We start from the raw sequence: 17,810 nt of genomic DNA on the forward strand, positions 1-17,810 counted from the left end.
AGGTTTCTGATTTAAAAGATAGATACTGAAAAAGCAGTGGCAGCACAAATTCCTGATCACCAGCATCCAGCTGCTTTGTTTTGGGGGACATCTCTGATCTCTCTGGTAGGCCTCCATCAACTCCATAAGCAGGCTTTCACTTCCTGCCTTATCGTGTCAGTACTTCAAATATCCCCACAATTAGGCATAAATTTAGATGACTACCAAACTAAGGCTGGACCTGAGGAGCAGACTGAAGATTTCCAAGACCTGCTCTCAGTTTCATAGAATCACAGAATGGTTTGGGTTGGAAAGGACCTTAAGATCATCCAGTTCCAAATCCCTCCCATAGGCAGGGATGCCTCACACTAGACCGTGTCATGCAAGGCTCTGTCCAGCCTGGCCCTGAACACTGCCAGGGATGGAGCATTCACCACTTCTCACTTAGGGTCATCAAACTTTTACCTCCTTGCTTCCAGCTCCTGGTTTAACACAGAAGGCTAATGGAGATAATTAATTAAAGAGGGATTTATATCAATAAATGACTTGACCCTACTGGTCTTCCTTCCATACTGGAAGCAGCACCTGCAGCACAGCTCAGACACAAATTCAGCTTGCCAGGGAGGCTTGTGCAGAGTATGGGTTAGATCAAATGACATTTCCAGATTTCCACAATGCCTTCTGGCACCCGAATGACTAACTTCATATAGCTGCTCTGCTGAAGTGCTGCTGCCAAAATCTTATTTGTTTGCACAGCTTTAAATGGCAACGCTTGCCGTCGCTGTGTGCTCCCCAGAAACACCAGAGGCTGTCGGGTTCTTGAAACATCAAAATGGGCACAACAAATACATCACCATGCTATGCCAGTGGAGGTAAGGCTCTTCCTACTCTTTCCTAATAAAAAGGAACTCTGTGGAGTCAGTACCTTGTGATAAATCCTCCTGACAAACATGCCCCGAGCAAAAGCCTGAATGGTGACGGTTGCACTGCGGACCCTCTGGTAAGCTCGGAGGATCCGTAGCATTCGGTACTGCTTCTGGAAGATGATGGCAGCTCTTGTCCTCCTCAGGTGCTCAGCAAGTCTACAAAGCACAGGAAAAAGGTTAATAAGAAAACTAAACTCCCTTTCTTTTGTAATAAATTTCAAACTGGACAGAAAGAAAAAACCTTTTGTCCAGAAGTAGCTTCATGGTATTCAAGAAAGACCATCCCAGCAGTAGGGCTAAGAGAAGAGCAGCTGATAGAATGTCTCTGTTATAATAATGGGAACGTGTATGCAATCAGACAGTGTCCATGGCACCCAGGAGCACTGGAACCAGAAATCAACACACCTCATGTTTCTTAGCCACCTTTTAAAACAAATATTTTCCAGCTTTTCCCTTGGTTTGAACTCTTCGTCTTGTGTAGTTGAGCCAATCAATGTCCAGGTTGGCCCCATCACTTCCCTAACTATAAAAAGCAAGTGCTGTGCTGAGTATCTACCAACTCAGAGAAAACAGCAGCAAATTGATTTGTCATTTAAACTGGTGTGCACTGGTTTAGCTACATTCATGAGTAGAGCCCCAGGCAATTCACAGAGAGTAAATAATGAGGGATGTGGTCAACTCCATGGCATGCTGCTCTCATTCTCCAGCTGAATTCACATTCAATTTGCTATTATACAGGCTAATAAATGTCCATAAAACCTCCATTCAATTTTATAATTAGCTTGTTTTGTTGAATTTCTTTTTTATTACTCTCAGCATGAAACATTATATAGATCTTTCTTGTATTATAATAAAGATTATATAGATATTTGATCTACTTCTTTATTTCGTGAAGAGTAGATCAGAGACATATCAGACTGGTTTATGCAGTCTCCTTCTCATTAGGACACACTGAATCAGAGCTTATTAAAGAGGAAAAGGGATCGTCCATTTCCAAAAGAGAAGAAATCAATCATTTAGATGACATCCATCCCTATGAGTAGGTGACCTGAAAAATCATGTTGAACTGCTGCAGGTGGTTTAGGCACATCTGCTTCCAGCCTCTCTTTTAGCTCATACCCCATCACTTCAACATCACCAGGCATTCCTCCTCCCCCCTTAAAGGGATGGTTGACTTGTGTGAAGTCAAATACAGAGTCCAAGTCTGTAGGTGTGCATGGACAGCCCATTGGAGAGGCTGAAGTTAATCACAGACTCTCTTTCTCTTAACCTTCCTCTTATTGCTTCAGTCTCATCTGCCTTGTCTTGAAGTGGGCTTGACACTGCCAAGAGGGACCTGCAGCTAGGAGCCTAGAGATGTACATGGACAAGGACAAGATGTACATGTCTAAGGACAAGCAGAATCTATGCTCAGTTTTAAATAGAAGTCATCAAACTGCCCGGCTTTGCTTATTTGAGATGCTCTTACCCCCAGATTCTCCACAATGCAAATCCCTTTTACAAGCACAAACAACATCATAAATTCAGTTAGCACCTCTGATATTCTTCCAAAATGCATCGGAGAGGTATTGTATGAACCAGAGGAAACCCTTGGAAGGAATATGGAAAGTCTTCACCTTTAGTTCCCTCAATAATTGGTAGAAATCAACATTCATCCAGCAATAAGGAGCGAAGAAATGATATGCGGGAACCTTGTGGCATACAGGCAGCATCTCATGTTGCCCAAGTGCAAGCAGAGTTAATTGGGCTGCAGGTTAGGTGTATTGGCAATACTTCTGATGGGCAGATGCTAACTCAGAGCCAGGGAGAGAACACTGCTGCCCAAAACCAAACAACACATCTAACACACCAAAGCTTCTCAAAGCAGAAAACAAGGAGGGAAACAAAGCTGAAAGGATCTGTATTGCTCATTAGATACTACTCATTCCTATCTGCAAAGTGCCTGACGCCAGCTTGGCCAGATACAGGACAATGGCAGCATTTGACATAAATAAGGGGCACAAGATGCAAGCTGGCCAGGGTATTGGGATGCTCTTACATCGTTTTACTGCTCCCTCACAACCACCCCACATCTGCTACCAGCAGCCTACTCTCCAGTACATTGTTATCTACAGAAATCCCAGCAAGCCATCAACATGAGGTTCCTGCACGCAGAGAGTTAAACACTGAGTTCTGTTATTCTGTAAATAGCCCCATTGCCAGTGATTTTCAGTGATCTTTCTCATTGTAAATAATACAGCAAATCAATTCTGAGAACTCCCCTTGGATACCAAGAAGCACAACCTGGTGCCTGCAGAAGAGAAGCACATACCAATCAGCAAAGTGCTCACTGAATGACCCAAATGCCCTTTATCAGAGATACTCAGAAAAATATTAATTCTGTGGAACACTCATCTACATTTCTCGGAATACTCTAGTCATCTGTTTACAACCTAGCTGCCTATGCTATAGCCCTGGCTCAGTACCTAGAAATTTAATTTATATAGATATGAAATCAGTTTGAGGCAAAGAATTTTGATCTCTTGACCCTGAATAAAGCTGTAGCGAGGGGCCAGGAATGAGTCCTGACTTCAGAAGAGAAGCTTTCACTGTAGTGGTACCTACATGCCCAGTACAGGCCTTGTGTTCACAGGGCTGAAAAGCAACACCCCATGCAGAGGATTTTCAATGTTTCTCATACGAAACCCCCACATTTAAGGTCTATAAAATGGAGCAGACTGAAAATAGAAGTGCCCCAAAGCACCTCCCAGCCAGCCCTTCCTCGGAGGGCTCCCCAGGACCCACCTCCGTGCCAGGCAGCCACGTGCGTAGCGCTGGATGATGACTGCAGCTTGTCTGAGCCTTTGGTACCTGACCCGCTGCAGCCAGCCCCGCACTGTCTTCTGAATCATGATTGTGGCAGCTCTGAACTTATCTGCTCGCAGTTTCTCCAGATAAGCCACCTGGCCTGCACGGAAAAAGATCTTGGTACGTCCAAACTGGAACTTGTCTGGATCCTTTTCAAAAGCATAAAGAAAACTACATTTAATTAAGGCAAACATTTTTTATTTTTTTTTAAGTCTATATTGCTCATTAGATACGGATTACAACCCCCCACACTTTGAATCACCATCAGCTCAGCTCTCATTTATTCTTAATTGGGTGATAAAGATACTAGACTCCAAACTACTTGTGCCTCCATATACCCCCTGAGGAATGCAGCACTAGGATTCAATCTTAAGTTCCATATATTTACACAAATTCTGATGGGTTTGGTTTTTAGTGTTTGGTTGTTTGTTTTAAAGTCAAACAGAGCAATTCAACACCAGATGACTTCAAATAAAGATTTCTTTCTGAAAAGATTACAGCTTACACCTGCAAAGCTATGTATGCACTGCAAATGGCTCTGTGGCTAAGGGAAACCCTTGGTGCGTAAGAAGAACAGCTTTTGCAGAGAGGAGTCCAATAGAGTAAATTCCTCAAACCCAGGAGGAAGACAAGAGATAAGACATTAAAACCTGTCTAAGGTGCTCTGTGCACCACGCTGCTCAACAGCAAGACCACAGGAAGAAAACTCTGCATCCACATTTGCAATTCAAAAATAATTCTATGAGACATGAGTCTCATAGAATCATAGAATCCCAGACTGGTTTGGGCTGGAAGTAACCTTAGACCTCCTCCAGTCCCAACCACCTGCCACAGGCAGGGACACCTTCCACTAGAGCAGGTTGCTCCAAGCCCCTGTGTCCAACCTGGCCTTGAACACTGCCAGGGATGGGGCAGCCACAGCTTCTCTGGGCAACCTGGCTTGTGAAGAAAGGTGGCAACAACTTCTTGTTTGCTTAAGGAAAAAGAGTCTCAGTCTGTGGGATGCTTTCTCTCTATATTAGTGGCTATTGAAAGTCTCCCACACAATACGGGGCAGTCATTGCATTTTTCTCTAACTTATTTGTGCAAAGAGGTATCTAATGACTGAATAAGGTTCATGGTGCTGTTCAAAGCTGAACTTCTAAAATATGCTCCTGCCATGGCTATCCTAAACCAGAATGAGGAGTTGAGGAGACAAGTTTTCTACACACAGCCAGTTGTTCACGTCCAGCTGGTGACAGAAAACTCTGGACTTCACCAGCACTGAAATGGTATGTTCAGCTTGACCACAATGAAGAGATCCCGTATTACGCTTGCTCTTGCTAGCTCCTTACGAGACTATCTCATTCTGGAGAAAGCCTCAGGCTGACTAGGCTGAAGAAGCACCTGCACAAGCAGCAGGCGAAGTAGGAACAGGATTCAGATCATACCAGTGCTATGAGCTTTTGTGCTGTAAAAATCACTGCCAAAGATCTGATCACAGCTCACCTTAATGAGGTCTTCCAACAGGGTCTGACATATCTGCTTCTTGTCATTCTTAGAGAGGTCTCTGTTTTTCATAAGAACACGATACCTATTAAAAAAGTCGTGGTAGGACCATCTGAAAGCAAAGCACACACAGGATTAGTCTGCATGTTGGGTATAATTTCCCTAAAATAAGGCATCTGGAGTCATAGATGACTCAAAATATGAAACTCATGTACCAAGGGATCACTCACTGGTACCCTCAGCATGAATCGAAGTCACATCAGTTAGGTCACCTCAAACCTGACCCCCAGTCTCAGCCCTCCCCTGTCACTGAATGACCTTATCTGTGTACTTCTAGCCTGGAACAAAGGCCATGAATCTCCTTGTTTTCCTTCCTCCTGATGTGCTTTGCAAGCCTGCTGCATTTTACCGCACAAATCTAACAACATTGTTCCCTTTGGAAAGGATATGATCATTTTGAAGAGATCATGGATCTCCTGATTTGGCAAAAAATAAAAATAATTTAAAAAGCTATCTTAGAGATTGCATCAAATATAAATTCTTCATTTATTTTGCTTTTCCAAACTCTGTTGAATATTAGTTTGAATCAATCAATTCACTAATCTCTCCATGTTGAGGTCTGTGATCCAGACCCTTAAAACAAACACAGAATCTTCAGACTCTGACAAGATAAAGCAGCCACTGGGAAGATACCTCGCTGTCACCACCAGTGAAGTTTCAAACATGCAACACTAATAGCAGGAATTAGAGCACTGTGTCTTACTGCTAGGAAATATATCCCCTGCCACTGCTGTTAGATGTAGAGCCTGCAAACTGGATCCTGAAATTGGTTCAGCATCTGCCAAGTTTCAGTCTTCTCCAAATTAACACAGTGAGTTATGGACCCCTCAAAACCTGAGTGTTTAATTAAAACACCAGGCATTTCCAGCGATGTCAAGCATGGCCATAGCCATTTAAAAAAATATGCATAAAAAAGGAAGATGAGGGAGAATTAACAATGATTCTGATTTCTGCCCTCTCTCAACAAAGCCATCTGTGAGCTGACCCTCACCCACATGGATGTTCTGGCAGCCAAGATGAGCATGCACAGTATGAAGAGCAGCCACACAGAAACATCTCCCCTTCTGCCCAGAAGCCCCATGCATGTCTTTAGTTTTGTATTTTTGCACCCAACTCTTCCTGGTTTTCCAGCTCCAGAGAGGGATGAAGAAAGGCAAAATACATTGCAAAGGGCCAGAGTGATGCTTCTAACAGGTCTTACACTTTGCAGTGGTGGGGCTGGGCAAGACATCAGACCTCCACCTGAGCACCTCCCATGTTCAAAGTTGCCATCTCTATAAAATACTTCATAGAATAGAATAGTTCAGTTGGAAGTAACCTACAACAAACATCGAGTCCATCTGCTGATACAATCTCTAAGGAAACTTCCTGAAAGCTGGAGTATTTGGTAAGATAGGCATACCAGAAATGTAACGCTTACTTCAAAATACACAACCAACACAGTTTCACATCAGTTCAGAAAAATGCACAAGAACAGGATTAAAAGCAATATTCTAATTAAAAGAATGAAATAAAATGTTTACAAAGACAATGAAGGGTGAAAGGTAAATAAATAAATAAATGGACTGCTAAGGATTGGGAGGTACTAAAGTGCCACACAATTCCTGCATGGAGACACTGCAACCAGGACAGCATTTGCAAAGAATATATGGGAATGGCAAAACCAGAGACAGTCCTTAGCATTGCACCTGAAGCAAAAGGTAAGATGGAGGGTTCCTAGAGACAAAAGCAAGAAGGAAATTGTGATGAGATGATTGCCCATGGGCAGATTAGCTCTGGATTACCCAGATTTAGTGATGATTCCATCCCTGTCTACATGGACTAGCCTAGAGGCTGAACAGCCAAGGCTACCCACCCTCAAATAACCAAAAATACTGGATTGTCACTTGGAAGAAACCCAAAGATACCTGCTATGGGGGGCTCTCTCAGGGGTGAGGTACGGCAAGACCAAACACAAAGATTATGCAAGACTGCACGCTTACGTCACGTAGGGTTTAAGCATAAACTTGCTCTCTCTTTGCTTTCTATATGCCTTTGTCTTATAGTTACATTTCCCATTTTGTACCCACACCTTAATCCTTTTGTTCTGTGCAAATAAAGCCCATTTTCACTTTCAGCACATCTGAGGCTTACACAGCTCCAAATCAAACCCGATAGGAGAAGCAGAGCATGCAATGCCTGGGGCACGCAGCCCAGCACGCGATGCTGGAGACCTCCTGCCTAGCTTTGGTATTACTCAAGCCAGGGAGAGCTTGGAAGGGGAGAATAGGGAGGAAGGGAGTATTCCCATTAACCTGCCAGAGTCAGTTCAGGGGCTGATATTACTAAATGCTGCTATTTGGAGGCAGAAATGATCCTGCAGGTGCCACCTGGGCTCCTCCAGCAAAAAGCAAGTGGAGAAGAGGCAACACATATAACTGAAGGCATGGGTCCACGCTGGGCAGAAAGCAGGAAAATCCATCACCTTCCTGCACCAAGACAGATGTGGAGATCCCACAGCTGCTTTCAAACACGAGTCAGACACCTGCAGAAATGCCTTGACAAGAGACCATAAGTCACTTTACTGATAGGGTCTTTCTTCAGAGCCCATTGTTCGCATTTCATAAGGTGGTGAAAAATGATTTTCCATCTCTAGTGTAACTAACACTCTTGTTAGGGGTAAGTCTCACATGGGACATTGGAAGCAGCAGGAAATGTGCTCACTGATGGCTGTCAGGGTGTTTTGCCGGGCTGGTGGCACCTGTAGTCCTCTATCCACATCTCCCAGAGGTTCACAGCCAAATGTTACACCTCTATGGTATGTTCCACCCTTGCTGCAGCAAGGCTGCTCTCACCAGCCTCACTGATTTAGCAGGACATGACAGTCCCGAGATCACACTGCTTGTGTTATAGACCACAGAATATGAAGACAAAAGTCATGCCCCGCCGGGGCTCAGCTGGTCCATCAGGAGTTTCACTGGAATACCTGCAGTCCCAGTTCACAGCAAAAGAAAGCTACAGGGGTTCATAGGTGCTGTTACAGGATCTGCCCCCAGAGAATGGAACAATTGAAGCACTCAGGTTTAATGTAACATGCCTGGTTAAACCACTTCAGGCTCAAAGCTGTGTAAAATTCCCTTACAACTATGTGCTTTGAGAGAAACAAACATGATCCCCCAGTCCTACACAGAAGATCTCTCTGGTGCAGAAATACTGAAGCTCAATGCTTTAGTGAACACAGACCTTTTATTTTTAATTCTTCTGCACACGTATGTCTTTTCTTTAAGATTCAACATCTGAGAAAAGGAAAAAAGAGAAAATTTATTTCCCTCCTGCTAGACCACAAAGTGGTTCCCAGCATGAGATAAAAGATGTGCCATGTTACTGCACAGCTTAGCAGGTCAGGAGAGATTATGGGAAGGTTATACCTCAGTTTGACTTGTTGACAGGTATTAAATTAAAAGCAGATCTCAGGCTTTCAGGATGCTGCCACACAGCGCACAGCACTGTACACCTCATTGCCAGGAGCTGGAAACCAACAGCCAGTGAATAAATACAATTCCTTGGGAACAGCCACTAAATAAATACAATTATCAAGTGATAAGATTCAGACAGGTGGTACAGGCAAAAAGCTGTTAACCAGGAGGATTTTTGTTCCTGCAGAACTGAGAAGGAGGTATGAAGGAGTAGATAGATATTACTCAAACTCTCCCAGGGAAAAACATAATAATCTTGGGGCTGAGATCAAGCACAACCAACCTCAAACACGAAAATTTGGCTTTGAAGTCAGCACAGGTCACTAAAGGGAAGAGGAATAAAAGGAATATAAGGACACAGGCAAATAACTTATGCCTGTGAAAAACACAACCCTCCTTGGGCTTTAGCAGCAAGGAGGATGCTCAAGGGCTCGGCCAGGAGCAGAATTGGTCAACCCAGCAATACCTTTTTCATCTACAGGAATTAGATAGAAAGGATAACCCATAAAACACACCACAAATTAACCCTTGTATCTGTGGTTGAAAGAAATAGATTTGGACGCTTCACACAAAACTACAACCGGGTGCAAAGTAAAGGGGCTGCTCCTGTTAGAAATCATGGGGTGATGAACTTGAGAGCAGCCCTCGTGCTGCAGAGCCAGCTGGATTGGTGACAACCTCACACTTAAAGGGAGGGCTCAGGTAAGAAACCAGGGTGAAGTTCTGACTCCCAAGAGGAAGCCTCTGAAAAGCATCTCTCTCCAGCCAGTCAGCAAGTGCCCAAGATATCTCCAACCTATTGTTTTACGGTGATTACAGCAATGTTAATTCATCAGCACTGAAAAGCTCAACAGACTATAATAAGAGCTTGAAGCTTTTATGACTTAACCATCATATGGTTTCTTTCAGTGGCCTAAAATAACACAAAATATTTCCATTAAGGGTAAATACATTCATTGCTCCCTTTCACCCAAGTCCCAGCTTCATGTAAGAAATCCTGCCAGCACCATGTGGGACCATGCTCCATAGGGATCAATATTTTAAGCAATAAGGAGCTAAAGCCTGTTTTGGGGCAAACAGGTTGAATATCTGAGCCAAGATCTGACATGAAATTATTTTAGAAACTGTGGTTCAGGAAGAAAATTTCTCTTGCCTTGTTTACTTCAGCAGAACAGATTTGCCTTTCAATTAGCTCTAAAACATGCAGGCTGGCATGGCTTGAAATTATCTGGAATATATTCAAAGAGCAGAACGAGGGGGAAAAAAACCCTCTATTTACATATTACACCTTTGTTGGGAGTGGGGGGAGCAGGCAAACACAACTGCTGGTAGCCAAAGTCATTTATAAGTTTTGTTTTCCTGAAATGACAGCTAAAGGCACATTACAAAAGAAAAGATTTTATACCCAAGGAAGCTCATGATACATTTCAATTGTAAATGTTTAATGTTTATAGAGTTTAGCAGCTGTGATTTCATACGGAATTGATACAAAGATGCTGTGTCTGACAACCAGCTCCAGAGACCAGAGGAAGCAGCCAAATGCCAAGAGTACTTAAACAATAAGTTTCCTACATAACTACAATAACGAGTATTTGAGGGAGACTGCAATGACAACGTTATGCAGAGTGATGGCATGCTGGGAGACCACTGTCATTGTACCACTGACTGGAAACCACAAGAACCACCAAGTAGTTTTGACAAAATGCAAGTTGAAAACTCATTTTGAAGAGTATTTGTTATTAATGGAGATCTGCACCAATTAATTCTCTATAGACTAATCTCAGTGTAGCCAGTTTCTATAAAGATGATGAATGGTTTCATAGCACAGAGACATCTTCCATGCTTTACACACAAAAGTTGATGATAGATTTACTATCTACACATCTGAGACAGTCCATTCATCACAGCCATTTAGGTACATGCTAAGAAATACATTTCTTAACTGCTGTGTAACATTTCAAAAGCAAATGATACATTTCCAATTTACTTGAGATAGAGGCACAGCGCAGCGTACCATGGAAATGATAAAATAAAGCCAGGCGTACCCAACGTGGGGAGCACAAGGCTTCATCCCTCGGTGGGAGCGTACCATGACTTACAGGGTTGAAGAACATCACAAATCACATTAAAACTTCTTTTTTTTCTTAAAGGAACCAGGTACAAAAGAATTGAGGTCTCAATACATTCAATTCTTAAAGCCATAAAGCAACCACAATGGAGAACCGTGAAATAAGGGCAAAAGGTGGCTTTATCCAGAGATTTATGACCCAGAACCACGTCACCCTCAGAAGTTACTCTTCTGACAGTATGCTGGAAAATACTCAGATGTAAACACTACAGGATGAAAATAAACATTTTTTCCTGTTTCTGTAATAAAACTTTTTGTGAGATAAAACATTTTGAAAAATCCCTGTTGCTTTAAAGGTAAATTGCTTACACCCAAGGGAAGGAAAACCCACAAAGATCAAGTTTTCCATTATTACTAAAAGGTTTAAATGTATAGCTTTCTCACAGGGTTAATATTTAAAGAAATGACCTTCCTTTTTGGTTTTATCCTTGAGGAACCATTATAATCCAACTTGTCTCAAAATACAAAGAAACAGAGAGAAATAATCCATGCTTACTGCGATGAAAACCAAGACAGATCGCGAGGATGTAAAACTGCAGAAAGAATTAAAACATCTATTACATTTCTCACAAAATAAGATCCTGTGGAAGCAGCTTTTGCCAAGCTGGTTTATAAAACCAATTCAAATACACAGATTATTCAGAATCTTTCAGTGATGTTGTCCAACTCCTGGATTTTCAAGACTGGAATTTTATGACCAAGGAGGGTGAAACACTACCAGAACCCAAAGTGAGTATCTTACTTAGCACTGAGCTCTTCCTGTATGCAATTATCTTCTAGAAACATTAAAAAACCCCAAACAAAACTCTGTCCTTGAAGCACTCCAAATACCGAACTAGTGCAGATTATTCTGAAAAGCTGAAATAGCTTATCTGTACCTTTTTTTTTTTTTTGTCCCCTGGAGGAAGGACAAAAGCTGACAAGTTGCAGTGGTAGAAGGGTTCTGCATTCTTAGTGTCTTGAGACAAAGACCTCATAATCAAAAGCACAGAAACAGAGCTGAAAGCATTGCTTTTGAGTTTTTCAGGATGGAGTGTGCTTCACACCAGTCAATTATTTGTCATAAATAGATCGTGGCTGGTCTGCAAGTGCTGCAGTGATTTCTCCCCTCTGTTTCTTTCCCCAGTCACTAATTATACATCAATTTCAGTGCTGTAGGGTCTAACCTGCAGAGTTAAGTGAGCAGAGGTGGAAAAAGGCTGCAAGTTTGTAGGAAAATTATGAATGGGGAGGTACAGGTTCTCCCTGCAGCTATGCTAAGACCAGCAGCAAAAGCCATGGACAACCCTCAAAGCAAAGCTCCCCAGTCCTCCACTGGGATCCACTTGGAGGCAGGAGCCCAGACTGCACTGGGGAGCATGACTACTCGCTTAGTGAGCACAAAACTGCCTTTCTGTGGCCTCCTCCAAATGAAACCAGAGCTGTTTCACTGCTTTAGGGCTTTTACTGCAAGAGGACAGACAGATTTGTCCCTGCAGCTACTTTAACAAAGAAGATAGTAAGAGATACAACCCATGGGCTGATTTTTAATTTCTCTCTGTGGCTTAGAGATCCTGACACTTAAGAGCAAGTTTTTATTACTTACTTCCACAAAAGCCTTGAAGACTTCAGAGATGGGGTGTTGCTGGGTCCCCTAACAGGACCAGACCCCCATGGAGGACCCAAATCTCTACATACCTCTTCCACCCTCCCATACTGACAGAGGAGAGAGAGAAATTGTTCTGTGAAACAACTTCTTTTTCTTTTTTCCTTCCTAAGCTCTTGAGCTCAGCAGTTTTGGTGGTTTTGAACTCACCAGTTTTGCCTGTCCATGGATGTCACTGGCCAACAGAGGTTAAGTGCAACAGAGCCACCTCATTTCAACATGCAGGATCTGCCATCAATTGTCAGACACTCTTTGCAGCCTTGCAGGAGAGCGAGTAACCAATAAGGCAGCACACTCCTCCCCAAAATCCGGGACACAGAGTTTCTCATGGCGTTCAGCATCACGCTTAGCCGACTCTTTACTGAGAATATTTATAACTCCTTTGTTCCATAAAAAAAGGCTGATGGCTATGCTGACATTAACACAAAGCTGCTTGGCACTAGAATGCAATTGATGCATTTTTAGAATTATTTGCCCTTGTCATCTTCAGGGCTTATTTATAGTTTATGTTTTCTGATTTATGAGGCCCCAAAAACCTCTTCTGAATTTCGTACCACAATCAGCAAGAGCCATGTCACTCATAACCTTTCATTTTTTAGATGCAAGAGTTTGAAGCCTAGTATGCTTCGGATGTGCGGTGTGAAAGTCTGCAACAATAATTCACAACCCTATTTTCTTTCTCTGTAAGTATAATCAATTTTTTTGCTGAAATTACTATTGCAGCAGGGGAAAAAAAGGGAAGTAAACTTTACAGTACAACGAACTTTTGTAGGGGGAGCTTTAGGCAAGCAGGGAAGAAGTCCTCTAGGGTAATGCTCGCTTCCAGGCAAGATGGGTGCAGAGGATATAGACCTGTTGTTTTGCTACTTGCTGTCCACCTCTGTATGGGATCAAAGCCATATTCCTGTATCTGCCATGAACCAGCATTTTCGGAGATTACACCACAGCAAATTATTTCTCAGGATCAAACTGAAGGCACCAGATGAAACACTGGACATAAGAACACATCCTACAGCAGCCTCACTTTGCAGCTTGTTGCTTGATAATTAAAATCTTACATTTGAGGAACCCACGACCTAATGCGTTCCTCAAACCTAATGGGGGTTTTGCAAAATGAAAAAAAAAATATAAAAAGACAAGAATCTATCCTGGATATAAACCAACTAAATAAACCCCGTTTGTCCTGAAAACACCGGTGTTTCCTGCTCCCTCCCTTGCCCCAGATAAGGGACTTCTTCAGCAAAACACACCAGCAGCACACCACCACACTGAATTCCACCACAATACCTGGATGGGAAGCCAGCTGCACTGATGCGGATGGTCTCCAGCACTCCACAAGCTCTCAGCTGCTGCACCACTCTCTTTGGATCAAACCTGCAATTATATTTAGGGTAGAGATTAAAACAACGAGAAGAAAACCATATCATCAACTCTCCTGATAGCAACTCCTTTGGAGACAGGGATTAGCTTCCAATTTGTGGAAAAAAGCTCTGCTCTCATCATTAGTATAGGGGCTGAAGAAACCCAGAGATCCATGGATAGCTTTTGTCCATAGCCATTCCCTTGCAAACCTCAGTATAACCAAAAATCCCATGCCTTGCTTTGGGAACAGATTGCACAGATGTCATTCATTTCTCCTCCATGCCACAAGATGCTGTGCTTTTCAAGTGCAACAGACTTTGCTATTGCCCTATTACCAATGCCAAGTGGTGCTCCTGGGACAAGATGAACAATCTGTTGCAATTAGTCTCTACAGCTGTAATCTACCCAGATATGTAAAGCAACACAACTACAGTGAAGAGAGGAAAAGACTACCCCACTACAAGCCGCCTGATGAACCAGACAGTATTACTTTTGCAGCTATAAGGGCCACAACATATTTCCAGGGAAAAAAACTCAAATCAAATTCAACAGCAAAATAAACGGGATATATTAAATTCCATAACAAAACTGAGTAATAAAGTAACTCCAGGTCCCATGGATGTAGAGACCTTTATGTTTACCAAGAACAGTGGTGCTCATGTTCCAAACTAAGGGCTTTGTTAGGCATCATGTGGATAGGATATTCAAGGTATTTCTCCTCTCAGCTGTCTGCCCTCCTCTTTTTAGCTGGTGCTACCCCTTACAACTGCATCTCATTTCCATCAGCAATTGGTGCTGAAAACCTTTGTGCAAACTCCCAGCTGAATACTTGGGGCTGTGCTCTCTCTGGTTCCTGGCATGAACCCACCCTCAGATCAGTCCATCTCTGCACAGAATGAGACCAGGTACCAGCATCTTCCATCACTTCTCCCTCCTTCCACCCCTGCCAGCAAATGCTCAAAGAGGTCCCAGCTCTTCAGCTTGAGATGCTGGACCCTAGAAGAGGTTGTTGAATCAAGCCTGAACTCATACGATGCAGATGTCCATAGCTGTGTTCTCCAGAACAAAGCGAGGAACAAAAGCTTCTCAGGTACCTGCTTGTCCCTTCCTGAAAGCCCAGTCTTTACACCTGCAGGTCCAGACTGCATAAATAATTCTGTCTGGCCCCTGCTGTGCAAAAGCAGCATAAGAAATAGTCTCCTGCTGCTTCGTGCATCTTTAAATTCCCTGGACCTGTCAAGTCTGCATCAAGTTATTCACTACACCATAAACACGATGCAGGACGGAAAAATCAGTCTTGGCTGTCACTCAGTTCAAGGAAGAATCCACAAGGGTACAATTTCCATAACAATATGTAATAAACAGGACTGGCAGATGGATGGCAAGCGTCAGTCCTGGAAGATCCCAGGGAAACCTACACTGTACACATGGGGAACTTTCTGCAATGTGGTCAAGCCTCGTTGAGTGCAGGTGAAACGCAGGAACCAGAGTGGCTGCACTCACTTATCAGCATGGAAAGCCAGGACTCTTTCTAGCAACAACTCCAGCTACAGGCTTAGGCTGAAATAAGGAGCACAAAAGTGGGACAATACACATTATTATGAAGTCCTTTTCCTTGCCATGGGAAGTAGAAGCACCTGGAAGTTTGCTTTGGGTTTGGAAACCCAAGTGAAAAATCACAAACCCTCCCTGAAACAGAATTTGGAAGGAAAACTGTCAAAGGTACAAGCTGAAGTCAGGCATTCCCCTCACACATCTCTCTTTGAAGTCTTCTCCATGAGGGATCAATCTCAGATGCAGCCTGCAGTCAGACACAGCAAATATAACTGCATGGTGCCAACGCTTCCTCCACCTTACACCTCTCATCTCCCTAAGAAACAAACCTGACATTTGCACCAATATGTAGAGTAGGAGTGAGTAATGCAGGGTGCAATCTCCTGTGTCCAAAAGCTGGGGAAGCTCTCGGGACAGACCAGGGCTTTATCCAGCCAAGGGCTGGAAAGCTCCAAAGACAGAGGTTGCACAACCTCAATGGGCAGCCTGCTCCAGTGAGAGACTATTCCCATGGAGAAAAAAAGTGTTTCCTCATCTCCAGTCTGAACTTCTCACGTCAATTTGTGGCCATTGACTCCTGTCCTCCCACCACACACCACTGTATGATAGCTCCTGTAAATAGTAGAAGGCTGCTATTAGGTCCCTTATCTTCTCCAGTCTAAACATCTCATTTTAATGTAATGAAATGTAATGTTCTTGTGAGCTGAAAAATGTTGTTTTAGGAAGAGGAAAAGGTCTGTGTTTTTTCAATGAACATAACACTGAGTGTTCTACATGCTACAAGATACCACTTCACTGCTAACCCAGAGCAGTGCCACTGATGTTTCATTTTGCTAATGCCTCCTGACATTGTGTATTTTTCAGCACAAGTGCCTCTGAAATGCAGACTCCTTTACAGCCAACCCTGTACTCTCCAGACCCGAGTTTTACATACAAGCAAATAGACGTCATTTGAGCCACGTTAAGGATACAAGTTCCTCAAGCTGGTGACAGCAAGATCAACACTGACCAAGATTCCCAGATCACAATTTCAGTCAACCAATCCATGCTGGGTGAGGAGGGAAATGATCTCTTGCAGAAGAACTCCCAGTACAAGACACCTGAAACAGTGCTTTCCACTTTGTAGATGTCATTGCCAAAGCACCCTCCTGTTGTTTCCAGCCCATGGTGACTCCTGCAAAGCTGTTGGCTGCACAGACACCTGCATGCTGCTCCTCCAGAACCATTCTTGTGTCTGTTTTGGTTTGCTCTTTGTTCCCAAAAATCCCAAACATTGACAACTCTGACATTTGCCAGACTGGGAGCACCACATTGGACTGAGGCATCAGTTAGACTGCAAGCAGGGACACGCAGAATTATCCTCATGGTGTTTGCTACCCATAACATCTCAGAAGTATTTCATTTAGCTAATTGTTGCATCTTGACAACCAGGAGCTTGCACATACCTAAAGCTATACTAACTGTATCCTGAGCAACACATGAAAAACTGAACTGCAAAGTTAAAGGCAAAGAAGTGAAGATGGATGGGCTGAAAGTAGAGCCAAGCAGGGACACGGAGTCTTGGAAACACCCTTTGGGAAGGTGTAGCCACTTCAACATGAAGAGGATCTACCACACCTTCACTACAGGAAAGTTAGAAAACACTTTTGTGCTTTCTTTAAAGGAAGCAATCAGACAAAAGTGTAATCCTGAAATTCACAGAATCATAGAATAGAACCATAAAATTTCTGCTATAAGCGACAAGAGATTGTGGTCCTAAGCATATCCAGCACCTACAAAATGGTACATGAAATAGATAAAACAGACCACAGAAACTGCTGTCCCAGGCATCCAACAAAGCCTTCTCCAGAGCTGTTAACTAATCATCTGATGAATCAGTTAAACGTAAGCCAGTTCCTGAATGTTTTCTAACCATTAATACTCTTTGCTTTGCTGTTCGCAGGGGAAGAAGAGCCAAGCTGAGGAAGGGAAGCTTCCTGGGGCGTACATATCCACCAGCATACCATGACCAAAGGCAAACCTGTTTACGGACGCTTTGTCTTCTTTTGCAAGATGCTGTCAGAGCCATCTCTGCATTCCAAGGTAGCTCCATGCTCACCAGGAGCACTCAGACTACATTGGATAAGCTGGAGAGCACTGCCTCCCTGCTTATGGGTTATAATTTTAACTCTGCTTTCTTAAATGTCACCACCTGCAGTTTATGCCAAAGCCTTTAAAGGACACTCACAACAACACCTGCGAGGCCTCTGCACACTAATAGCCAAGCCATTTTAGAGTCAAAGGCAACAAAATTGGGTACAAGTACATTATCAAGACATCAAACAAGGCTAACAGCCACTTGCTTACAACATCCACAGCTTGTCTTA

At 43.2% G+C, this 17,810-nt stretch overlaps 1 protein-coding gene across 1 annotated transcript in view; it reads right to left on the reverse strand.

Moving 5' to 3' along the window:
- The window catches only part of LOC104409680 (unconventional myosin-Vb-like), a gene marked incomplete at both ends in the record, with an annotated part of 107,367 nt that overhangs the window by 32,277 nt on the left and 57,280 nt on the right, over positions 1-17,810 (reverse strand). Inside the window, 4 exon segments of the mRNA XM_010019617.1 lie at positions 905-1,061; positions 3,690-3,901; positions 5,241-5,352; positions 13,816-13,902. Of these exon segments, the coding sequence (XP_010017919.1) occupies positions 905-1,061; positions 3,690-3,901; positions 5,241-5,352; positions 13,816-13,902 (568 nt within the window).

This window comes from Nestor notabilis, unplaced genomic scaffold (assembly GCF_000696875.1).
Source record: "Nestor notabilis isolate BGI_N333 unplaced genomic scaffold, ASM69687v1 scaffold12028, whole genome shotgun sequence".
NCBI lineage: Eukaryota > Metazoa > Chordata > Aves > Psittaciformes > Psittacidae > Nestor > Nestor notabilis.